General features: G+C 39.2%; 1 protein-coding gene and 1 pseudogene across 1 annotated transcript; both read right to left on the reverse strand.

Annotated features, from left to right (window-relative positions):
• Window positions 1–3,464: 3,464 nt before the first annotated feature.
• Window positions 3,465–4,157, reverse strand: LOC122750358 (annotated as a pseudogene).
• A 5,982-nt stretch (window positions 4,158–10,139) lies between these two features.
• LOC122747952 (tripartite motif-containing protein 43-like) lies at window positions 10,140–16,387 on the reverse strand. The gene is made up of 6 exons (XM_043993715.1): window positions 16,031–16,387; window positions 15,615–15,722; window positions 13,263–13,559; window positions 12,263–12,282; window positions 12,014–12,105; window positions 10,140–10,378 (listed from the first exon to the last, which is right to left on the reverse strand). The coding sequence occupies exons 1-6, from the start codon at window positions 16,385–16,387 to the stop codon at window positions 10,140–10,142; spliced, it is 1,113 nt and encodes a 370-aa protein (XP_043849650.1).
• Window positions 16,388–26,023: the final 9,636 nt, after the last annotated feature.

Genomic DNA, 26,023 nt, shown 5'->3' on the forward strand with positions numbered 1-26,023 from the left:
CAAAGATCCCCTCATAGTTATTTTGCCCTTTCCAGTTTTTGCATTTCCTCTTGCTTTGTAATTTCCTTCACTTTCTTTTGTAACCATACAAAAGACCAGGTCTTCTCTCACTCAAGTGGGGCAGCTTTCCATAGTGATTCTGTCCCCTGGCCCCATATTCCTCTCTCCTAATAAATCTTTTATTTTACACAATTCATGATGAGCCTCCAGTTCTTTGGGTGAGCTACCACCCAATCCAGGTCACAAATACCCCCCCCATCCCCAATCTTCTGGTGGAAAAACCTGGGAAAAGACATAATACAAGTAAAAAAGAGGTTGTTCATTTGGCTCTTGGATTCCCTGGGTGGGGTGTGCACTATGCTTGTTCCTCTGTCAGGAATCTCAGTGGAGATGGGTGGGACCCCATAGTCAGACATAGGAATAACCAGATTACTTCCAGATTTTTGTTTCTCTATAGTCAGGAGATGTCATGACTTGAGAAATGCTTCTTGGGTTTCTATTGGCACACACTTGGAGGCAAGTGCAATAGTCTTTAAGTGCAGTCTAGCCCAATGCACCATGAAAAGTGACCAGAAGAGAGGGAACCCCACCCCTCTCTGATGTATTTTTTAAAATTGGGGGAAATTCAACTTAGGTGAAAAGAAACAAATGATCTTCTATTCTAACACCAAATGGTCTTTATTTGCAGGAAAGAGGAAAGTTAAAACAGATAGGCCTTCTGATCAGCCCCAAGCACACCCTGGAATGGGCTAGACAGAAAGAAGTAACCTCCACTATCTCACAGTTGTTGATTTGTTTGTGTGTCTTATGCACACATGTTATCTGTTGATAACTAAAAATTTAATGAGAACTGACTGATTCCCACCCATTCCCCCTTCCCAGGCAAATGAATTGCCTGGGGCTAAACAATCTTTGTCAATTCCAGACTCTTGATCAACCTATGGACCTCCCCCACCTCCCCCAAGCAAACTATCCCCTCCCAATGGTTCCCCACCTTACTCCCTGGACTTTATGTTATTATGGAAAAGGGGCCATGTACATTAAGTAGTTTCTATTTAGAGTTAATTAACATATATACTTAACTCAGGAGCAGTTCTATGGCTTCTTTTGTTAAAGGTTCATTTACATTAAATTCTCTTTTGTTCTGTTACCCCATAAAAACCCTGTCCTCAGTTCCCATCTTTGGGTATTCCTAGCTTCTTGCTTTGCAATACCAGGAGCTATACTTCCTCTGCCCCAATTAAAGCCCTTATTTTCTCCTATATTGATTGTTTCCTTAATTTCCTGGTTAACACTGTCAAACATTGTAATAGTGTGTACAATCTGTGGAAAATTTTGGTTGTAACTCTTAATTGTGAACTACTCAAAGTTTGAATTTGACATTGGAATATAAATTCTCTGTGTATGAGATGATTATGGATTTGAGTCAGATTAAACTCTGAGGATGGGTTCTGGAAGGTACCCCGCCCCACCCCAGTATAGTTAGTTTAAAAGTTTATTGCTTGTCAAATTTTCACTGTCTCCTTTAAGTTTTAATGCCAATTAACAGTATTTTTACTTCTGCTCAGTCTCCCCACTTGTCAGCTACATTTTAGTTTTATCTGGAATCCATCATGTGTCAGAACCCCAGTCCCTGTTGAGTGGGTCAAGGAGTTTGCCCACCAATTCAATACTCAGGACTCAAGAAGAAAGGACAGGGCTCAGCACAGGATGTGGCAATTAAGTTGAGACCAGATGTTAAGTGACATGTCTCTTTTTCTCAGAGCAGAATCCCCTTGACCCTAGGGTCCCAACAATGGATTATTCTTTTATTCTTTATTCTATTTCTTTGATTTCCCAACATAGCCGAAGATAAATTTTAACCCTGTCATCCTTCTAAAATTAACACGACTACAAAACAATGCTGAAACACCTGAGTGACTCTTCCTGTTATTCAAGTTGAATATCTTTAGAGATGGGGGCCGGGAGAGGGGAGTCAGTGGGAACTGTGAGATCTGAAACATCTGACTGTCACTCCCCTGTTTCCTTTTCCTTCGGTTTGACCTTGTTCCCCCTCCCCTTTTCCCCCTTGCTCCTGGAACACGTATGCATGTCTCCATACATTGATCATGAGCTAAACACACACCCTGGGTGAGTGAGGATTGGATGTTAGATTGTGAGCTCACCCTAGTGTGCGTGGGGACTTTCCCTATAAAAGGTCAAGGCATGTATTAGCTATTGCGACTCAGTTATTGAGTTTGCCCATTGCCATGGGAATGTAATAAATCTGTCTCTGCTTGACTTGGTGGTCTCCTCGAGTTATCTGGGTAAACTGAGGCAGTTTTCCCCAAACATCTGCAAGGTTTTTATAGCCTTAGATGAACACTGTAAAAGCCGGTTAAAAGAAAAAAGTAATTTATGTTGGCAAAGTCTCTTTTAATTTTTAAATTTACCCTTCAAATCCTACAAGGTTGAGCTGCAAGACAACTAGAAGGATGAGTTACTATATAAAATCTTACACATCTCCTTGTGCTATTCAAATTGAGAATGAGAATTCTTAACTCCTGTGAAACAGGCCACTCCCAATCAGCATTAAGCCTTAAGTGCTTCTGCTTTCAAGGGCTACCCCAAAAGGGGGGGAAAAAGGGGCCTTTACATTTTAGCCCCAACTTGTTCTGTATGAAGTATAAAGCAAAAAGCACATGCAACTGAATTAAGAACACCTGATTGGTAATTAATTGGTTTGTTTCAAGTTTCTAAAAATTCTTTTTTTTTGATCAATCAACATTTATTAAACTTATTAAACATATATGGACTGGGTATGAACATATATAGTACCAGGTACTAGGGATACAAATATAATCAATGAAATAATCCCTACTTGAAAGGAGTAGTATTGGGGCAGCTAGATGGTGCAGTGAATAGAGCACCCGCCCTGGATTCAGGAGGACCTGAGTTCAAATCTGGCCTCAGACACTTAACACTTACTAGCTGTGTGACTCCGGGCAAGTCACTTAACCCCAATTGCCTCACCAAAAAAAAAAAAAAAAGGAGTAGTATTAAGGAGGATTTCACTTTAGAGAGGGCAGAAATAATATTTAATTTCCCCTAAAGAAAAGAAGGAAGAAGGGAAGAGTGGATTTTGCTATGCAGAGAAAAAGGTAGGAGACTGGACCTAGAGTCACTTAAAAGTGGGGAGAAAGGAAGGCACTCACTCTCCCTGTCCCACTCAGTAGTGGTGTGGGGTCTGTGAAACCCAATGTGTAGGGGGTTGGAGGTTTCCCATCAAGTGTGAGGGGGAAGAATACAGATTGGGAGGAAAAGCCAGCGTTTCAGGAGAGCCAGGCTGTCAAGTCCAAGGGTCTCACACTGGGAGTAATTTTGGCTATGGTTTTACATGTAGATTGGTGAGATTTCTTTGCTGATGAGGGTTAAGCCCAGAGAAGCAACAGTAGTGTCAAAATCAAGAAGAGCAAACTGGCCTTTCAACTGAAGATGCCTGGGGCAGAGCCAAAAGCATAGTATTTAGCCACAGCTTCATTGGGGTTTCCTGAGGCTGGGTCAAACCACATCTAGATACATTTGCCACTGCCTCGGCTAAAAGAGCTTACTTTGTAAGAATGACTAAAAATGTTCTCACATAGGGAGGCTGGTGTTGGGAAGTAAAATGGGAAAGGGTGCCAGGCAGCATTAGCTGGGCACTCGTTAATCCCTGAAGTCTGATTCCAACCTGTGTTCCAGTTATCTCTGCAGGTATAGGAAGTTTGGCAGTCCTTCCACCATTGGATACAATCCTCCTTGCACAGGGGAACATTCAGGATCCGTTCCTTCCTCATACTTGAGGATGCCGGCCGGATCCAGGGTCCTAGGTTGGGGGAGCACTGATAGAGACATGTGTCCTGGATAAAGTGGCATCTGCAGGCTGGGGTCATCATCCCACAATGTTTATAGTTGAAGCGGGACAGGGAGGAGGGGTTTTCATGGGCGGCAACGCTGGTGTTTGCTGTGCAGCAGGCTTTCTTCTTCCATGGGCTACACTGGTAATGAAGGTTATTTTCTCAGCCAGGCTTTAACTTGTGGTGCTTAGACTTCATGTAGACATTGAGCATATGATCCGGACACCCTTCAGCCATGGCCATGAGGCCCAGGAACGGCAACCCCCATCCTAGTTGAGTCATGGTCTGAGGGACCTGGCTGCAGTAGCTTCTCAGAGACTCTAAAGAAATCTGGAGCTCTAAAAATTCTTAATATTATTTTATGGTACTAAGTTTATAAGTTTTCTTATAGTGTATAGTTTGGTTACTGTTAAAAAAGGGAATGGATGGATTAGGAAGCTGTTAGTCTGCTAATCAAGTGTTCTAAAGTAGTAACTTATGTTATTAACTAAGCTATTTGAAATTACATAGTGATGTAAGAGGTGAAAAGGGGGTTAATAGAAAAACCCAAGACCCAAACTCTAATTAAGATAATAGCTCTAAAAGGGATTCAGTTTCCAGTTAATGGATAACTTACAAGTCAAAATGCTAGGTTCTCTTACCCACAGAAATCAGTACCCATATCGGGACCATAAAGGGTCAGGTCAAATAACAATAAAGTAAATGACAGCTTATAGAAATTTAGACCAGAAATAAAAGAAAAATGATTATGTTTTGAAACTAGCCATGGGAAACAGAAAGAGACACATGCAGAAAAGGCCAAATTTGTCCCCAGATTCACCTTATGACGGTAAACCCCAAAAACACACCTCCACAAACAAAGGTACCGACCTGGAGGATTGGCTTGGGACCTCAGGAATTCCAAATTATGTAACTTCAAATAGCTTAGTTAACAATATAAGTTACTACTTCAGAACACTTGATTACCTCCCTGACAAAACAAACAATATATCTATCAATCTAGTTTAGATTAGGAACAACACAAGTATCCCAACCAATGTCTTCCTTATAACTTATACAGAGTTATATTTTTGTACTACCTTAATACACATTCTAAAGAGTGGTATTCCAAAAGTCACTAAGATATTTTAGTACTTGTTAAGCTTCTGCAAAGTTCTTTATCAGATAGGACAAAGAAAAGGGAGTATGTTCCTTATTTAGCACTTCCCTCAAAGTCTGCTTATCTCAATGGAATCAACCATCCTCAGATCTTTTTTCACAATTCTAAGTTGTTCCCTTTAGAAAGGGAGAAAGGGGGGCAGCTAGGTGGCGCAGTGGATAGAGCACCGGCCCTGGAGTCAGGAGTACCTGAGTTCAAATCTGGCCTCAGACACTTAACACTTACTAGCTGTGTGACCCTGGGCAAGTCACTTAACCCCAATTGCCTCACTAAAAAATAAAAAAAAATTTTAAAAAGAAAAAAAAGAAAAGGGAGAAAGATGTTTCATCTTAACCTAAAAACCTCAAAAATCTATGGAAAGCCTAGCATCAGACTACAGAAAGCTGGGATAACTCTTTCAAGTATAAAACTTCATTAATCTACCCCAGGATTCTAAACTCTTTGGCTGTAGCTTTTTAAAGCAGTCTTTATCACTGGCTGCATTTTCTACAAACAAAACTAGACACATGACAAAGATTTTAGACAGCACAATGAGACTAAGACACGAAGAGCTTTCTGAGGTATCATTTCAGTTCTTAGGGCTGTCAATATCTGAATATCAAAGAAAAACATCTCATCCCATCTCATGTCAAATTCACAGACAGCAGCACCTACAAAAAAGGAACCATTTTTATGGGAGTGGGAGTCTCACATTCCTTGCTTTTTATTTAACTTCCCAGGAATATAGTGATATTATAGATCTGTAAGATATCTTGGAGAAGTCCTATAATACAATACCCTTCTCCCATCCATCCTTATAACAGATGAAGGGACCCAAACCCAAATCAAGTGAGTTTTCTAAGGTCACAGCTCCAGTTACTAGAAAGCTCCAGGAATACAAGAATGGTTAACACTCCCAGTCCAGGATTTCCCTGGGATTATCATATTCTCAGGTGCCTGGGTCTTCTTTTACATCTTGCATATTTTTGAGGGGAGGCACATGATGCCTCTTTTGGAATAAACACACACACACACACACACACTACATGCCAAGCAACATGCTCTAATCTTCTACTGCCTCTATTTCCATTGAAGCAAACCTATGTGTGTGCCTACAGGCTCTGTTTCTGCCTCCAAGGAAACCGGAAGTTCAGTTAAACTACCCAAAGAGAGGCCTAAATAATATCATGCAACTAGGCTTCATCAGCAGCACAGAGTTTTCAATGAATCTCCTTTAAGTTTTCTTTACTCACTCATTTTATTTGAAGACTTTGAAGACCTGAAATACTGGGTCTCACCCCTCTGTCTGAGCCAGGCACATTCTTTACATCTTCTGGCATACTCCAAGAAAATGAACCTATAAATGCTTGATCAAAACAATCATTTGAAAGGTGAGAACACAAGGGTATCAGGGTTCCAAAAGCAGAAACTTCCAATTAGCAGGTTGTTTGCTTCTTAGGACTTATGAGGAAATAAAATTTCATGGCCAATCAGATGACTTACTATTCAGAGGTTCTAAAATATATTTGTGAGATAATAGATATATACCCTCAGATGGAAAAGTTCCAAATACTGTCGTACCAAATTCTTATGGAAAACAGACATCAGGTATATTCCTTAGCACACGTTTTGCCCCTGATGGAACTAAAAGTTCTATTTCCTGCACTGTTTTGAGCAAAGCCACAATCTCATTCTTCCATAATCTCTTTGCCCATATGGCCCAATCTGAGTTCTGTAATTATTTATTATCTTGATAGAACCTTTCCAATGTGTCTGACACATCCTAGAGGGGAAAAGAACAAAGTCAGTCTAGTTTATGAATAATTTTTCCTAAGGCTTAATCATGACATCACTCTCAAAAACCCACAACATCTCTCAAAAGGGTCCTTTCACTTTCTTTCTTTGCTCTCCTTTTCCTTATTTCCCTAAACCTCAACTTAGAAAATCTGAATTCTAGACATATTTTCTACCTATGCTTGGAAGTTTTTAGGTCATTAATCTCTTTGTTTTACTTAGTAAGGTCTCTACTAAATGTTTATCAAATTATATGATAATGCCCATTCAATTATTCTCTAACAAAGAGAAAAAAAGAGGAAGGATTTTGCTAATCATTTCAGAAAGACCTGGAAAAACTTGTATGAACAGATGTATAGTGAAGTGAGCAGAACCAAGACAACATTGTACACAGTGACAGCAATAGTTTGATGAATAACTATGAATTATTTAACTATTCTCCGTAATACAATGATCCAAAATGGTCCCAAAGGACTACTTAATAAGCATACTATCCATATCCAAAGAAAGAACTAATATTGATGTAACACAGACTGAAGCATGCTATTTTTCACTTTCATTTTTTGTATTTTATTCAAGTTTTTTCACAGAAAATGACTAATATGGAAATGTTTTATATAATTGCACATGTGTCACCTATACCTGATTCCTTACAGCCTCAGGGAGTAAGGGGGAGAGGGGGAAGAAGTAATACAATTTGGAACTCAAAACTTTAAGTAAAGGAGAATTGACTGAGGGAAAAAATGTTCATCATGGGATCATTAAACAGTAGTTAGATTAGATTCTTTATAGCAGAGATTGGACAAGAGAGAACAATGAGTTGGTTTGTGTGAATGAAGAAGAGACATCTCATCTCTAGCTTGGAGCTATGGGATTAAGGGTTGTGGTGGAACTTCATATACCTTTTTTCCTTCTTTGGGGCCCTTAAGATAAAACATTGGTTGGGATACTTGTGTTGTTCCTAATCTAAACTAGAGCATAGGGGAGGGAAACAGGAATCTGGGACAACACAAAACATGTCTAGGTGGCACAGTGGATAAAGCACTGGTCCTGGATTCAGGAAGACCTGAGTTCACATCCAGTCTGACACTTGACACTTACAAGCTGTGTGACTCTGGGCAAGTCATTTAAGTCTCATTGCCCTTCAAAAAAAGAAAAATGATAGAGAATAAACATGTGCAGGAATTAATTATCATTCTTCAAAATTGACATTGAATTAGTAATTTGAATAAAAGGAGAACCTCTTATCTTTTCATTTCTCTAGCATATTAATATCTCAGAAACAAATACTAAGCTCCCACCTATGGGTTCAATATAACTGTTTCTTCACAACAATCCTCTGAAGTAGGCAGTATTGAGATATCACTTCCATTTTCAAAACAAAGTTTTGTCACCTCACTTGTATTTCCTCTTATGAGCAACATAGTTGAAGGGATGAAGATTAATGTCTTTGCCTTCATGGAAATATAAAAGCAGAATATCAGAGCCGGAGATTGAGCCTGGATTATACAATCTACACAATATTGACTCAGACCTTTTAGCTTTTAAGTTTAGGTTTCCCATTTGTTAAATAAGGCTGCCTTAAGTAGTTGTCAGATCTCTAATGGTAGGTTGAAGTGCTGATCTGGAGGCAATAATATTAGCTAATAGTTTCTAACATTTACACAGTGATTTAAGGTTTAAAAAATGCTTTACAGGTTATCTCTGTGGTAAAAAAAAAAATGAAAGTTTTTTTTTAACAGCCGGTTAGTGATAACTGAAAGGACCACCCTTTTGGAGAGGAGACTGTGATGAGCCGCCCATGCATCTGCTAAGGACTCCACTTCCGGGATGCTAGCTTAAAAGGCAAGGAGAGAACGAAAGTGATGTCTTTTTCCACTCTCCTCGTCCGATGACTTGTACAGCACACACAGACACTGACTTGGGTTCCACTCGGCCAGGTTCTCCGTAACAGCACCTGCTTGACTCGGCTCTCAGCCTCAGAAGTGGCCTTGGGTTTTTGGTGAGTTCTATACGGGTTTTTGGTGAGTTCTATACGGAATATAGACTAAGCTTAGATTTAAGACTGTTTGTATTTCTACTTTCTTCTCTCTCTAATCAACATCACCTTGTAATTCCCAAACAATAAAAGCTCTAACTAAAGATCAGAGGCTTCTTCCACTTACTGGTCTGGGAGATAAATAAGGGAAAGGTTAAAAGGGAGTTTAATGCTCTTGTATCCAATTTTAAATCTCACATCTCTCTTTATCCCCATTTTACAGATGAGGAGACTGAGTCTGACAGAAATTAAATAACTTGCTCAGAATCACATAGTGAGTGTCTGAGGTAAGGCCTTGAATTCATGCTTTGATGAATCCAAGCCCAAGGCCCTATCCTCAGGGTCACCTAGTGGACTAACTACTAACATTACTACACTGGGACCAAATAAAGTCAAATTGGAGGCATTAATATTCCATAATCACATACATCAGGATGATTACTATAAGAAGATGAATTCTCAAACAGGTCCAATAATCAAGTCATTTCTACTTTGAAAAGAACTTTCAATTGATAATGGTAAGAGATTGGGGAAGTGACCTTTGCAGAAAATCAGCAATGGTCCCCTAATAAGACTAAGGCACTCTTTCATATCAAATATAATAATCCAAGATATAATTTAATGAAGCAAGTATTGTGGACAAACACAAAACTGATATTGAATCAGTTCCCATAAATACTAAAAATTAATTATTAATCTCCACTACCTTCCAAATATTTTCCAGATTTTAAGGATTTAGAGCAGCCATTAATATTTACTGTGTGTGTCCTTTGAATACCTGGTGATTCCCTGGAAGACCCCTTCACAGATTAATGTAAGTAGATTCAATTATAAGAATGAAACATATCATTTTGAAATTAAAATGTTTTTTGGGGTTTTTTTAGTGAGGCAATTGGGGTTAAGTGACTTGCCCAGGGTCACACAGCTAGTAAGTGTCAAGTGTCTGAGGCCATATTTGAACTCAGGTACTCCTGACTCCAGGGCTGGTGCTTTATCCACTGCGCCACCTAGCTGCCCCCTAAAATGTTATTTTTTAAAGTTCACATCCCTAATATCTATATACTGAACTTTTTTGTGGAGTGGGGATGGGTCTATAAACGCAAGATTAAAGAATTCTTGCTCTAGATTTTTCACTCAATGACTGAATGGGATTAACATGAGTATTTGATAAAATGCAAAAAATTATGAGATAAAATATTTTCAGAACCATCCAGAAGTACTCCAAACTGTGTTCACTGGCATTTGTATATACTGCATTTATAATGGAGAAAAAGAATATTAGAAGATGATTTATTTATCCCTCAAAAGTGGATGCCCAAAAACTGGTGATTTTTCTTGTATGTACTTCTTCAAGAACTCTATCCTGAGATGAAGTCCTCAGTAAGAAGGCTGTTATCCTAATGGAGTCGACTTGAAGATTCCCAGTGGTGTAAATAGCATATTTCTTTCCTGAGGAGTCAGGTACAAATGTAACAGTGCTCTTTTTTTCTTTAGAAAAGTTGTAGGAATTGCAAGTCTGTGACAGTCCAGATGCTATGGAGAAAAACAAAGTTTCAGTCCAAAACAATAGAATTACAATGTCTTAGATGTCAGGAAGGCCTTACATAGGCTGTCTACTGATTTCTTCCCTGTCTTCAGGAAATTTAGGATGACCAGAAGAACAGTCTGTATACATGCTATGGTTATGAAAGGAGACAGTATAATTTTCTAGCTGAAAACTGGACCTTTCTTTCAGGCATTTCCTTTTTACTCTAATAGACCTCCAAATCCTATATTTGCTTACAGGTAAATAACTCCTTGCCTTTTTAGCCAAAAATTACTTTCCTGGGCTTTAAGATGTCTGGCCTAGATTTCTCCAGCTATTCTAGTCTGGGCAAAGAATAAAAACTCTCCTTGTTAAATAAAAGCTATCATGGGGCTAAATAACTGGCAGTTAATTAAGGAAAGAGTATAATTAGCAAATGCTATAGAAGTCAAGTTTTCTGTCTATCTCAAAGTAATTGGACAGACAAGGTCCCCAGCCTCTACTTCCCCAAATTCCTTCAGTCTTTCAGTTAATCCCACCAAGAAGAAAGTTTGGAAGAAAATGTTGTCCTTATTGGTCTATTTGTTAACTGAAGCAATCAGTCTTTAAGGTGCAAGTGAATGCTCCATCATAACATATACCTTTCTGAAGAATCTCCTCAGTCCCTAAGGGCTTCAGTGTCTAAGTATCAAACAAAGCCATTATCTCTTTCCTCCTTATGGCAAATGCACAGACAACAGCTCCAATAGGAAAGGAGCAATTTATACTATTGTGCCAGTCTCTGACTTTTGATTGTGATTTCACTTCCAAAAGATAACAGATATGGAAAGGATCTTATAGAATTAGGAAAAGTCCTTCTACCCAACCTAACACCCCCAGGCAGAGATGAGGGAATTTAGCAATAAATGGAAATGAGTTTTTAAAGGCACACAGAAGTTGCCCTGAGTAGTACAATTTGCTTATACTTCCAACCCAGGGAGTTATTTCATCTGAAACTGCTCTATCTTAAGATGGCCTGGTCGTCTTCTTGATCTTGCGTATTTTAGGAAGAACATGATGACTCCTTAACAAAATCTTCATCTTCCTGGGCCCCTAAGAAATCCCTCCTCAGTCTCATTTCCAGTTTTCTTCAACTCTTCATAAATGAATGAAAAAGCCCCAATTAAACATTTACTCTATGCCAAGCAACATGCTGAGCTATCCTACGCCCCCAGCTCACCACAGAAACAGATCTCTGTTCCTACAGGACTTACGTCTGCCTCTGAGCAAAAATGGAGCCCAGTGAAGCTACAGGCCTGCACAATTAGAGGCCTGAGTAATCTAATGCAGTAAGAGAGCATTAGTAGGACAGAAGTCTCAGTAAATATGCTTGAGTTTACTTCTTCCCCTCACATGGTTTCTGCTCACATGTTAAAGGCTAGGTTTCAACAGTCTACCTTGGTCAGGAGAACTGTTCTAGAATAGTCCAATAAAATGATCCTATGTAAGCTAGGAGGCTTTCACAAGGTGAGGACACAAGCAATTCAGAGTTTTCTAAGCAGTGCTATTCAAGACCACACTTGAAACAGGTAGCTTGTTGACCTCCTGGTACTGTTGTGAAGAAAGCTCCAATAGAGAGCCATAGTCAAAAGGCTGATACTTACCATGAAAGAATTTTAGAAATTCAGTTGCCACATTAAGATAAAAAGTATCTACATGAGGAATGAAAGGCTCCAAATTTGTACCTATGTAATTCCTACAATAAAAAAAAACAAAAAGCATTGGTTATCATGATACTAAAAGCCATACTTCCTGAATCTGTTGTGATCAAACACACAAACACATTCCTCTCCAATCCCATGGCCCCATGCCTCAGACTTCTGTAATTATCAACCATCTAGATAGTTACATACCTTTCAAATGTATCTCTTACCTGGGGAAACAAAAGAATAAGTTCAGTGAAGTTCAGAAATTGATTCTACTAAGGATCTCTGCAAGATCACATATAAGCTCATAGAATCCCTTTCCCCCTCCCCCCCCCTTGCCCAGCCCTAGATAGTTTTCATTACTCTTTTCTCCTTTTCTTTTTCCCTCCCTTTTTCTCCTCCTTCTCCCTTCCTCTCTCTTTCTTACTAAATCTCAACTTGTGAAAATTAGATTTTGGATACAGCTTTCTTAGATTTGAGGAGTTGCCTGGGCAGTCCCAGTATTTTGCTAGCAAAAAAGGTCATCAAGCATGAAGTCTCCATGTCTCCACATATTTATGAACCATTGAGATGCACTCTATCACAATGGGGAAAAAATCAGAGAACTATTGATAATCATTAAAACCTCAAAAATGAATGGGGTTCTGCTAGAGCCAATTCCATAGGAATCTGAATACTTCCAGCATTTGACCTCTAAGCAAAGTGTCTGGTATATAGTAGGAATTTAAACAAATGTTTGATTGAGTTTAGTGCTTCTCACTACAGCCATTGCTGTCTTATTTGTGATTAAAGGCAAGCTGATGGGTCAGGATTCCTTTGTATGAAGCCATTGTACCCAACATCACCACACAAACCCCCTCCCCATCATTCTACGTCAAAGTCTGTAGGCAAACAGTTCATTATTCAGGAGTGACTGCTGTCCCTTTCTTCCCAGGAAGCACAAGTCACAAACAAGAGAAGACAACCTGATCTCTAAAGAAAATCTGACAGGAGCAGCTAGGTGGCACAATGGATAGAGAGCACCAGCCCTGAAGTCAGAATGATCTGAGTTCAGATCCAACTTCAAGCATTTACTAGTTGTGTGATCCTGGGCAAGTCACTTAACCCTAATTGCCTCCAAAAAAAAAATAGGAAAAAGCAATGAAAGATTTCATCAATTTTCTGTCCTCAAATACAACTGGCCTTGATAAGGATTCACTAATCTCACCTGTAGTAGTTCCACATTTGATTTCTGACTCTTTTCCTCTAGCTCTCTGATTTTGTCTATTAAAATTATGCTCTGTCTGGACATCATGTCCTCCCACTCTTTCTTTTGGTCCATTATGTCTTGTTCCTGTTCAGCTTCCATCTCCTTCAGCCTCTGATAGAGCTTTATGAACTTCTCGTTGCCCGTCCCCATTATGAGTTCTTCTACATCTGTTGTCTCAGTCTTCTCCTTCTTCAGGTATTCCCATATTACCTGTATTTTTTCCTTAAAGATTTTTCTTGATATAACTTTATGATCCTGTAAAGAAGGATATTAATTCTGATGATATACACAAGACTACCTCATGGTCTCATCCCATCCCTGCCTGCTCAATATGGTAAAAATGTAGAAAACATTGAATTAGGTAGGAGTCAAGAGCATAGGATTCTACTCACAGTCAGCTGTGTGACCTTGGAAAACCTTACTGGCTTCACATTTCTACTCTAAAATTATCAATGACTATATGTGTGCGTGTAGATAGAGATAAAGATATAGAGATGAGATATGCATATATTCATACATATATGTGTATGTATGTGTGTGTGTGTGTGTGTGTGTGTGTGTGTGTGTGTGTGTATGGACAGAATTGTGAATGGGCTTTTCCAACCCTAACTTTTTGGAGTTCTTAAGACAATCAAATAGCCTACTTCAACTTGTCTTTTTTTAACCTCTACCTTTCTTATGCTAAAAGAGTTGACTTCCACATTTCAAGAAATTATCGAGGAAAATTGCCCAAATATCCTAGAAATGGAATATAAAATAGAAATTAAAACAATCCACCAATCACCTTCTTAAAGAAATCTCAAAATGAAAGCTCTGAGAAACATTACAGCCAAATTACAGAGTTTCCAGGTCAAGGAGAAAATATTGCAAGCAGCCAGAAATAATTCAGATATCATGGAGCCACAGAAGATCATACAAGATTTAGCAGCTTCTACATAAAAGATTAAATGGTTTGGAATGATACTTCAGAAGATCAAAGAATTTGTTATTAAAATTATTGGGGTCTATTTTTAGCTAAATTATTGAGGGCCAGACTGGGTTTTCTAAAATATTGCTACTTATAAATTAATGGCAACTGTACCAGTTTAGACAGTAAGTATTTATCATTAAAGCACATTAAATGTTAGTAAAAAAATTAAAAATAAGAGTTGTCTTCTGCCCATTCTAATTTAAGGTTTGCCACTTGCCATTTGAATTCCATAGGAAAGTCTCACCTGCATGTATTTTTTTTTCCAAACTCGGTTTCTCAGTGTCTAAAGACTGTCCTAAAACTGAAGCAGCAAGGCAGAGATAAAAGCCAGCTACAACAGCTTAACATACATTGTTAGGGGCAGCTAGGTGGTGCAGTGGATAAAGCACCAGCCCTGGATTCAGGAGGACCTGAGTTCAAATATGGCCTCAGACACTTGACACTTACTATCTGTGTGACCCTGGGCAAGTCCCTTAACCCTCATTGCCCTGCAAAAAACAAAAAATAACCATACATTGTTGAATTGCAAGTTAAGAGACATTGGTTGGATTCAAACAAAGTTTCTCTACGCAGTAGTGATAAGACAAAGGGCAAGTGACACAATATTTATGAACCATAGTTTCCTCACTTGCCAATTATGGTTAATAATGAAAAGTTTCTTATGAATCCATCAGAGATTGAATGTTCCATGAGCAAAACACTCCATTTGTTGGCTCCAGTCCTTTTCTCTGGCTATTCTCCCTAGCCTGGAATGCTCTCCCTCTGCTTCACCTGCTGACCTCCATGACTTCTTTTAAGTCCAACTAAAACTTCATCTTTTCCTGAAAAATGTTCAACTCCTCTTGGTTCTCATGCTTCTCTCTCTCTCTCTCTCTCTCTCTCTCTCTCTCTCTCTCTCTCTCTCTCTCTCTCTCTCTCTCTCTCTCTCTCTCCCTCTCTCCCTCTCTCCCTCCCTCCCTTCCCCCCCCCCCATCTTTGCAGGGCAATGAGGATTTGGGTCACACAGCTATTAAGTGTCAAATGTCTGAGGCCGGCTTTGAACTCAGGTCCTCTTGAATCCAGGGCTGGTGCTTTATCCACTGAGTCACTTAGCTGCCTCTCATGCTTCCTCTCTGTTAATTAGTTTCTATTTATCCTCTATATAGCTTGCTTTGTATATATTCATTTGCAATGCATTTCCCCCCATCAAATTGTAAACTCCCTGAAGGCAGAGACTATATTTTGTTTCTTTTTGCATTCTAACACTCAGCAAAGTGTCTGACAAATAGGAGGTATTTAATATAGTTTTTTATTATTTAAATATATGCAACATATTTAAACAGACAGAATCAGATACTTACAGTCCACACCAAAGCCCATACCATGGGTCTGTCCTTCTCTTGAATTTGTAGTTCCTGAACTATTTTCACATGATAGTTCAAGAATTTCATATCCTTTCTGATCATCTTCTGTAGGAGAAACATAACTAAGCATTATCAAGAGGCATAAGGCAAAAAAAAAAAAAAAAAACAAACAAACCATGAAGGGTTGAGGAACTCATGAACTCTGAAAGCTAATACTGTTTAAATGATTTATAGGGGAAAGTCACAGCAGGAAGAAGAGCATCTATCTAACCTTCAATGGACATCTGTGTTCTCAGGGGATAGTTCCAAGGGAAAGATTAAAGAAGCGGCAATCAAAATGGCATGGAGGGGCCACTACAAAATGAACAACTCAAGCCACTTGGAGGATTTACATTGACCCTTCCATGACTCACCCTATATCCCAGAGCAGCCACTGCAATGGGCCAATGTATGTGATCCTCATGATCCTCTGATTCAGAGCAGGTCACACAGAGTAGCATTTTGTCACTCTCACAGAACAGCTTCTGGTCTTCCCTGTGCATCTCACACACACCACCTTCTCCATCAGGGTGCATGGCAATGGCAGCCTGAAGAGTTCTCAGCCTGGAGAATTCCCAGCACATGGTGCAACAGAAAGGTAGAAAGGTTTTTCGGCTGAGACAAGACAAGCAAGCAGGATGTCCACAATCAACAATGATTGTTTTTGAGACCCAATTCCAGCAGATAGCACAAAGACTCTCTTCCTCTTCTTCAATTTCATCTAGAAACATCCTGAGTAGAGAGAATGAGAGACAATGAGGGAGTTTCTTATACTCTCAATTTGTTTTTGATTTTTTACTTCCAAATGAACATATTTCATGAAATAGCATAATAAGCAAAGCAACAACCAATATTCCCAATAAACCTGGTGCAAATTGTGCCACAAATGTTGACAGCATCAAGAGTAAGAGTGGAAACAACTACTAGGGGACACATTGTAATAATGAGACAGAAGAGGGGAGAAGGGAGGAAAGGAGGGAAGTCACTTTAAGGAGTTTTACATAGAGTATTTTGCATTATGCACACAGAAATCCTTTTAAAGTAGGTACTAGTAATATTCTTTGGAGATGGGATATGTAAATTAGTATAAGGTTAAGTTGTTTTGCCTATGGTCAGATGACCACCCATGGCCAACATCCACCAACCTGTTCTTGTCTAGTCTAATTTCTGTATTTTACTCAGCACTGAGGTAAAGTCAGACATGTGACTGGAAGTCTAGTCTTCCTAATCCCTGGAATTGCACTCTGGACATACTAAATAGTGACCAAATAGCAAACAAACCCCCTGTGAAGGAGGTACAATTGTTATCTGCATTATAATTAGGAAATATTAGGATGAGAGGTGTGGTGATTTGTGCAGGGCACATATTTAGTTGAAGTCTGAAATAGGATTCCAATTTGGGTCTTCCTAATTCCAGGACATGCTCTCTATTTACCATAGCACAGAGTGGCCACCTAGCACTTCTCACTTTTATTCATAGAGTCAGCCAGGATGGAGGTCTCTTCACTAGCTGAGTGCTAATTCCTTTGTCTCTTCATTGCAGTAAGCTATTGTTGAATCATTTCAATTGTGTGACTTTTCATGTCTCCATTTTGGGTTTTGTTGGCAAGGATACTTGGTAATGGAGTGGATTTCCATTTCCTTCTCCAGCCCATTTTGTTGTTTTGGGGGTTTTTTTTGGTGAGGCAATTGGGGTAAAGTGACTTGCCCAGGGTCACACAGCTAGTAAGTGTGTAGAGTGTCTGAGGCTGGATTTGAACTCAGGTTCTCCTGAATCCAGGGCCAGTGCTCTATCCACTGCACCACCTAGCTGCCCCTTCTCCAGCCCATTTTACAGATAAGGAACTGAAGCAAAGGGGGTATGGGCAAGTGACTTTCCCAAGGACACAGAAATAGTAAGTATCTGAGGTCAGATTTGAAGTCATGATGATACTTCATGATTTCTAGCCCAGCACTCTATCCATTGGTCATCTAGCTATCCCACAAAACTTTAAAACTATACATTATGAATCAGTTTCCAATCTATATTGGTATAGGTTAGAGAACTTATTTCTTCACCTGGATCTTCTTTCATAGATGAAATCTTAAGTTCAGGCAACAAACAAAGACTGAGTGCATTCAGATTTTTTAAAATAATAAGAGATACATTTGCTGGCATAAACGTGTTTTTTTGGTGCAATAAGGGTTAAGTGACTTGCCCAGGGTCACACAGCTAGTAAGCTTCAAGTGTCTGAGGCTGAATTTGAACTCGGGTCCTCCTGAATCCAGGACCTGTGCTTTAACCACTTTGCCTCCTAGCTGCCTCCTGGCATTAACTTTTAAAATCAGAGTAACTGACACACCTTTAATATAGACTTTATCACCTTTGCATCCTCAGAGACCCAACTTCCTGACATAGGTTAATTGGGTATGAAGGCCCTAGAACTTTAAAAAAATGGACACTGAGGATTGAACTATACAAACTAACAGGGTACCAGGATCTTTCCCTTCTTTTGAGGGTTGATACCTCTAATTTTTATTAACATTTGCCATCCTAAGGATTTAATCTTGATAAACAATGGCTGGGGCAGCTAGGTGGCACAGTGAATAGAGCACCGGTCCTGGAGTCAGGAGTACCTGAGTTCAAATCAGGCCTCAGACACTTAACACTTACTAGCTGTGTGACCCTGGGCAAGTCACTTAACCCCAAATTGCCTCACTAAAAAAAAAACAAAAACAAAAACAAAAAAAAAAACAATGGCTGACACAAAAAAACAAGCACTTTAAAAGTTATTATTTGTTGATCATAAAGCATCTGATATATATAATACACATATCAGATATATATGTGTATGCCCACATACATAAAATTCATATATATGCACACATATGTAAAATGTGAATATATATATATATATGTGTGTGTGTGTGTATACATATATAGACATAGACATAAACAGATAAATAGATAATTATCCCATGTGTTACTAACCACTTATTCTGTGAAATAACGCAGTGGCATAATGTTGATTGCCCCTATTTTATAAATAGAGAAACTGAAGCTCAGAGATGATAACTAACTTGTCCGAAGTCATACAACTAAATATCACAGGCAGCATCAGCCTGTTTCACTAAACCAGCCTCTCCCTCAATGTTCCCTACTTTGATAACAAACAAAAGTCTGCTGTAAAAGAAATACCATGGAATTTGGACTCAAGTTTCCGAGGCTCAAACTCCAGCTATGGAATTTTCCATCTGTCTGACATTGTATACTTAAGACACTCAAATATGTTTTGCCCTCAATTCCCCCATATGTAAGATGAAGTGGTAGAAATAGATGATCCCTAAAGTCCCTAAGGCAGCACTAAGTCCTTGGTCTTCCACAATGAAAGAACTTTACTCAGAAGGGAACCTACCTTCGATATTGCCTCAGGAATTCATCTTGGAGAAGCATCTTTGCTCGGAGAAGGATATACCACCAAAAGGCCTTGTGGCTTGGCTTTTTTTTTTTTTTTTGGTGGGTCTGAGGCTGGATTTGAACTCAGGTCCTCCTGAATCCAGGGCCCTGCTTCATCTACTGTGCTACTTAGCTGCCCCCATGGCTTGACTTTTATATGTTTCCCAGGTCTCTCCCCTCTTCCCATAAACCTTCTCCAAAGTGTGAAGCACTAGGCTAAATCAATCATTAAAACACTAGCTACTTTTCCCAAACAGTAAAAACCTAGTGTGTTTTCTTCAGCCTCCCAGACCCCTCTTAGTACCTTGTAACAATGAAGGAGTTGACACCTCCATCAATCAATCAACTGCAATTTATTAAGTGATTATGAAGTGCTAAAATTTGTATTAAACCTTGTGAATACAAATCAAAACAAAACTAGGATTCTGACCCTCAAGGAGTTCAAATTCTAATGGGAGAGACAATCTGTAAATAAATATGTACTTATAAAATGCCAAAGGGGAGGCACTAGATGAGAGGGTATAGTGGCAAAGGAGTTGGCAAAGGCCTTTGACAGAAGTTGGAATTTGAGCTAAAAGTTTTGTTTTTAGAAAACAAGGAGGGAATTGAATCATTTGACCAATGAACCAACACATATCTCCTTAGGACCTAGTAAGAGTAAGGGCCTTACACAACACATAGAAGCTCCAGCCTTCAAAAAAGTGATTTTAAAAATAATATTTTATTTTTTTCCGTTCATATGTAAAGATGATTTTTAACATTAAGTTTTAGAGTTCCAAATTTTCTCTCCCCCTCCATCATCTCCTTCCTTCATGAGTTAGTAAACAACTTAATATACACTACATATGTCAATCACACATAATATAATACCATATTAGTCACATTGTGAAAGAAGACACAGACCCAAGGGGGAAAATCATGAAAAAATGCTAAAAGTAAAAAAGAGTATGCTTTGATCTGCATTCAGATTCCATCTGTTCTTTCCCTGGAAGTGGATAGAATCTCTCAACATGAGACCTTTGGAATTGTCTAGGATCACTGTATTGCTGAGACTAAGTCATTCACAGTTGATCACCACATAGTATTGCTCTTACTGTACAAATTTTTCTCTTGGTTATTCTTACTTCACTTTGCATCAATTCATATATAAGTATAAAGAAAGATTTTTTGTCAAAAATTAATTCAGTGCCAGCATGCCAGGCACCAGAAACCCAGTGCTTGTGTCAACTTGTTACAGGTTTATCTTTAGTTGTTCTTACCATGGTGTTATGGAAAGGCAGCTGGATCTAGGGTCAGAATGCCTGGGCTCATCTTGGTTGACCAGTTTACATTGGGTAAGTTAGAACATCTCTGGGTCCTGGTGTCTGCCCATATAATCAGGAGAATGTGGCATTCAGCATGTCATTGGTATCTAAGGATAATGAGTACACTGGAGGGACAAAAATAAGCCTGCACTGACAGTCCACTGCTCCAGCCTTTCAAAAATAGTGGGGGGTTTTGTTTGTTTTTGGTCTTTTGCTATTTTAAAATCACCCACACTTACGCCCTTTATTTCCTTGGTCTCCTTCCTAGAGATTTGTCCTATGTAACATTTAAACATTTTTAAAGGAAAAAAAATCAAGAAGAGGAAAACTTTGAGCAAAACCTACCAATATATTCAAGGGTATGCTGGTTACAACTGACACCAAAAATGACTCACTTTTAAATTTAAAGAGATGCTTTTTGTATTATTAATGTTTTCTCCATCACTGGTAAACCTAGATAATCAAGCACAACAAAATATCATACCTTGGATCTTCTAACCAAGAACAGCTTGGAAGGTCAGAAGGAGGGAGTTGCTGTGCTGATACAGGAGTCGAGCCCAACCCCACAGTCACCCTGGCACAGATCCAGTCCCAGGAAGGCCTCACCAGAGAAGCAGACCCCCAGAGCCTCTGAATCAGCTGAAGTGCCAGTGTTGTCTGGAACTAAGCTCACAGTCTGGTGAGTGGGATGAGCCCTGGGAAGGGGGGGAGACTACAGGGGTCTATGCTGGTGCTAAGGCAGAACTTAGATTTTACACCCCTACTGAGAACCAGGAGGTAGGCTTCAGTAGCAGTGGCCCAGGTGGGGGAGGTGCACAGGCTCATCAGAGCTAACCACCACAACACACAAAGCTGGTTGATTAGCAAGTTGGTCTGGGGTCATCTACGGACCAGAGAACAGGCCAGGTAAGTGAAGAACCTGATCCCCCTTAAATCATACCACCTGGGACTTCTTAAGCTTGGGATACTGCAGCCTGGAAACAGTGCCCCACTTTAAGGAGCTAAAAGTCAAGTAAAAGAAAGGCAAGATGAGCTGACAGAGAAAGGTGAAGACCATAGAAAGTTTCTTCAGTAACAAGGAAGACCAAGGGGCACCCTCAGAGGAAGATGTCAACATCAGGGCCCCTATATCTAAAGCTTCCAAGAAAAATACGAATTGGTCTCAGGCCATAGAGGTGCTCAAAAAAGACTTTGAAGATAAAGTTAGAGGAAAAAATGGAAAGAGAAATGAGGATGATGCAGGAAAGACTTGAGAAAAAAGTCAACAGCTTGAAAAGTCAAATTGGCCAAGTGGAAAAGGAGGTACAAAAGCTCTCTGATGAAAATAATTGCCTAAGAATGAGGAATGAACAAATGGAAGTCAGTGACTTTATGAGAAACCAAGACACAATAAAGCAAATCAAAATTAATAAAAAAAAAAAAGAGGGCAATATGAAATATCTTCTGGGAAAAACTGCTGACCTGGAAAAGAAGTCCAAGAGAGATAATTTGAAAATTATTGGTCTACCTGAAAACCATAATCAAGGAAAGAGCTTAGACACCATCTTCCAAGATATTCTCAGGGAAAATTGCCCTGAAATTCTAGAAGAAGAAGCTAAAATTGAAATGGAAAGAATCCACCAATCACCTCCAGAAAGAGATCCCAAAAGGAAAACTCCTAGGAATATTATAGCCAAATTACAGAGCTCTCAGGTCAAGGAGAAAATATTGCAAGCTGCTAAAAAGAAAGAATTCAAGTACTGTGGAGACCCAGTCAGGATAGCACAAAATCTAGCAGCTTCTACATTAAAGGACCGGAGGGTATGGAATATGATATTCCAAAGGGCAAAGGAAATGGGATTACAATCAAGAATCACCTACCCAGCAAAACTCATTGTAATCTTTCAGTGGAAAAAAATGGGACTTTAATGAAAAAGAAGACTTTCAGATATTTGTGATGAAAAGACCTGAACTGAATGGCAAATTTGACTTTCAAATACAAGACCCTAGAGAACCATAAAAAATTGGAGCTGGGGGACATACCTGGGGTCATATAGTGGGCAACTGTCTTGTGTCTGAGGCTGGGTTTTGTCTGGGATCCCCCTGGGTCTAGGGGTGATGCTTTGTCCACTGTGTCACCTTTGTCCACTGTGTCACCTAGCTAGGTGATGACATCTTCAGGGTTAAATTGAGGGGTGAAGGGAAAGCACTGGGGGAGGGGGAAGGGCAGAGGTGAAATCCTACATGAAAGAAACAGGAAAAGGCTTATGGAGTAGGGGAAGAGATGGGAGAGGAGCATGGCAGTGAATGAATTTTACACTCATCAGAAAAGGCTCAAAGACCTTAAACTCATCAGAGCTGCCTCAAGTAGGGACTAACACCCCCCCCCCAACTGGGTGGAGTAATCTATTTAATCTGGGCAGTTAATGAGCCTAACACTCCTCAGAATTGGCTCAAAGACCTCAATCTCATTAGAATTGCCTCAACGAAGGAATAATGTACACACTCAATTGGGTGGAGTAATCTCTCTAACTCTGCAGGAAAATAGGAGGGGAAGGGGATAAAGAGAGAGGGGCAAAAGAAGGAAGGGCAGAGTGGGGGAAGGGACAGACAGAACCAAATCCCTTTTGAAGAGTGATAGGATGAAAGAAGATGGATAATTGAATAAATATCATGGGGAAGGGAATAGGATGGAAGGGAAACAGTTAACAATAGTAATCATGAAAAAGAGAAAAGGGGGAAGATTGTACAAAAAATATTTATATCAACTCTTGGTAGAGGCTAAGAATTGAGAATCAAGGGAATGTCCATCAATTGAGAAATGATGGAAAAAGCTGTGTTATATGATTGTAGTTGAAAGTCTTGTGCTACAGGAAATGAGAAACAGGATGATCCCCCAAAAACCTTGAAAGACTAATGAACATGGATGTATAGTGAAGTGAGCAGAGCTGGGAGGACATTGTGCATAGTGACAGCAGTATTGTTCAATGAGCAATTGTGAATGACTTAACTACTCTCAGCAGTGCAATGATCCAAGACAATCCCAAGGAACTAATGAGGAAGCTTACTATGCACCCCCATAGAAAGAACTGATAAAAAGAACACTTGTGGATTACATATATAACCTGATTGTGATCTTGTGGAGGGGGGAGGAAAGGGAGGGAGGAGGGAGGGAGAAAAATTTGGAACTCTAAATCTTATGAAAAGGAAAGTTGAAAAATACCATTACATGTAACTGGAAAGTATAAAATAAAAGTTTGTTGCTAAAAAAAACAATTATCATGTTCAGTCTTTCTAAAATGGCCATCCCCTGTTTTCTTATATATGATTGATATGCATCCTCCTCCTCATTTAGGAATTGTTTCATTTTCTCAAATTCAGACAGAATACTCCATTTTTTATTTATTTCCTTCTATAAAGAAAGAAATGAGGTTTATGAATACATGGAATGACATGACACTAAATGGTAATAAATGAGGGATGATCTTTTTAGGTACTAATTGGATTTTGATTTTGTTCATTTCTGTGGCTGATGTTGGTCATGGACAATGGGTGCCCTTAATGTACTGTCCTCAGTACACTGTGCTCCAAGCACAGTCTTGCTTTCTCCTGTTTGAAAGTATCACAATATTTCCTGCTCTCTGCCTGGTACAATGCAAATCTCAATTGATTTGATACCTGAGGATATAGCTATGAATGGCCCTTGTGTCACTTACCAGCTATGTGCCTTTGGGAAAAATGGTTGGCCACTCTAACATTCAGATAGTTCACTTATGGAGACCAATATGTCCACTAACTCTCTCAAAGGGATATTTTGGGGGATGACAGCAGACAGTGCATTTCAAATGCTGAAGGATCAAAAGATAAATACTTGCCTCAATCAATGTAAATCTAATCTTCTCAATGACTTATTTGTTGAATAATGTTCTCAGTTTTCCTCCACAAACCATTCACAGTTTCTTGGTGTTTCTCCTATAAAATTAAAAAGATAAAGAAAATATGAATTCCTGTATCCCTGAGGGATTTCATTTCTAAGTATCCAAACTTATTTGTGTGTAAATGGCTGAGAGATCAATTAATAGTGAAACAGTAATGTTCTTAGCTTTGATGCTACAGGTAAAAATTAAAACTGGGAGTCCATGGTCTATGTGGACAGTGGTTCAATGTCCCAGTTTTTCAGAAAACATAATTCTGAGATAAAACAGTGCTTTCTCTTTTTTTTTAAGTCTGTCCTCCAAAAGGAGATAATTTTCCAGTGTCAGACAGATAACAAATGTTGCTGAACTCTCTCTGAAGAAGATGAAGTAGATTGAGAAATGGATGTGATACTAATTATTGCATCAGGTGAAGATAGCCCTAATAGTCTCAGATGCCCAGAATCCATTTTTTAAAAAGAACAGAACATAAAACAATGAGACATTTCAACTAAAACTAAAGATCTTGAACATTAAGGGAAATTTTTTATTGATCTCAGTCCACAATGAAAGGCTCAGGCTGGGGCTAGAGAACAGAGAACATTTTGATTCTCAATTCACAATTCATTTCTGAGCACTAAGAATAGAGCACCTGGCCTGTGAAAAAAACACATCTCTTCCTAGAATTATCTTTGCAGCCTATAGAGAAAATTAAAGATGAACATGTGTACAGAATGATGGTTCCATTACTCACCCTAAAGTTCTCAGCAGCCTCATCTATGCAATAGAGTCTGTGAGTCTCATTCTCCTGGGATTGGGAACAAAGCACACAGACTAGACTCTGGTCATGCTCACAGAACAGCTTTTGTACTTTCTGATGTATCTCACACTTGCCATGTCCTTCGGGGTACTGTAAACAATGTGGTCTTAGTTTTTTGGCAACGGTTGCCAGTTTGTCAGGTCTCACATTGTCTCTGAAATTCCTCATCTGGATGACAACCCTGCATTCTGGAAGGATAAAGGGGTCAAATCTTTCTGCCAGTTGCTGATAAGGCAACTGTGGCAAAAACTGTGGCCACAGTCAACGGACATTGGGTTTGTGAAGTATTCCCTGCAGATGGAGCAGATGAGCTCTTTCTTGAGGTTTTGTTCAGTTCTGGTCTTTTTATCATGAAACCTTGAAAGTCCTCTATTTAATTTAATATCCATCTTTTGCACTGAAAGAGAATGCTCAGTTTTGCTGGGTAGTTGATTCTTGGTTGCAATTCAAGCTCCTTTGCCTTCCTGAATCTCATATCCCAAGCCTTGCAATCCTTTAATGTTGAAGCTGCCAGGTCCTGTGCAATCCTGACTGTGGCTTGATGATATTTACATTGCTTCTTTCTGGCTGCTTGGAGTATTTTCTCCATCTGATAATTCTGGAATTTGGCTACAATATTTCTTGGAGTTTTCCTTTTGGGGTCTCTTTCAGGAGGTGATTGGTGGATTCTTTCAATGATGATTTTATCCTCTGATTCTATAATATCAGGGCAGTTCTTGATAATTTCCTGGAATATAGTGTCTAGACTCTTTTTCTGATCATAGCTTTCAGGTAGTCCAATAATTCTCAAATTGTCTCTCTGTGAGTGAGATTTTCCCCATCCCTTAGTTATAAGGGATTTACTATAGTTATAAATGATTTGACTAAGATAATAATCAATATATTACTAAAAAAATGTGATTTATTCTATTTAA

Source organism: Dromiciops gliroides, chromosome 3 (genome assembly GCF_019393635.1).
Source record: "Dromiciops gliroides isolate mDroGli1 chromosome 3, mDroGli1.pri, whole genome shotgun sequence".
In the NCBI taxonomy this organism is placed as follows: Eukaryota; Metazoa; Chordata; class Mammalia; order Microbiotheria; family Microbiotheriidae; genus Dromiciops; species Dromiciops gliroides.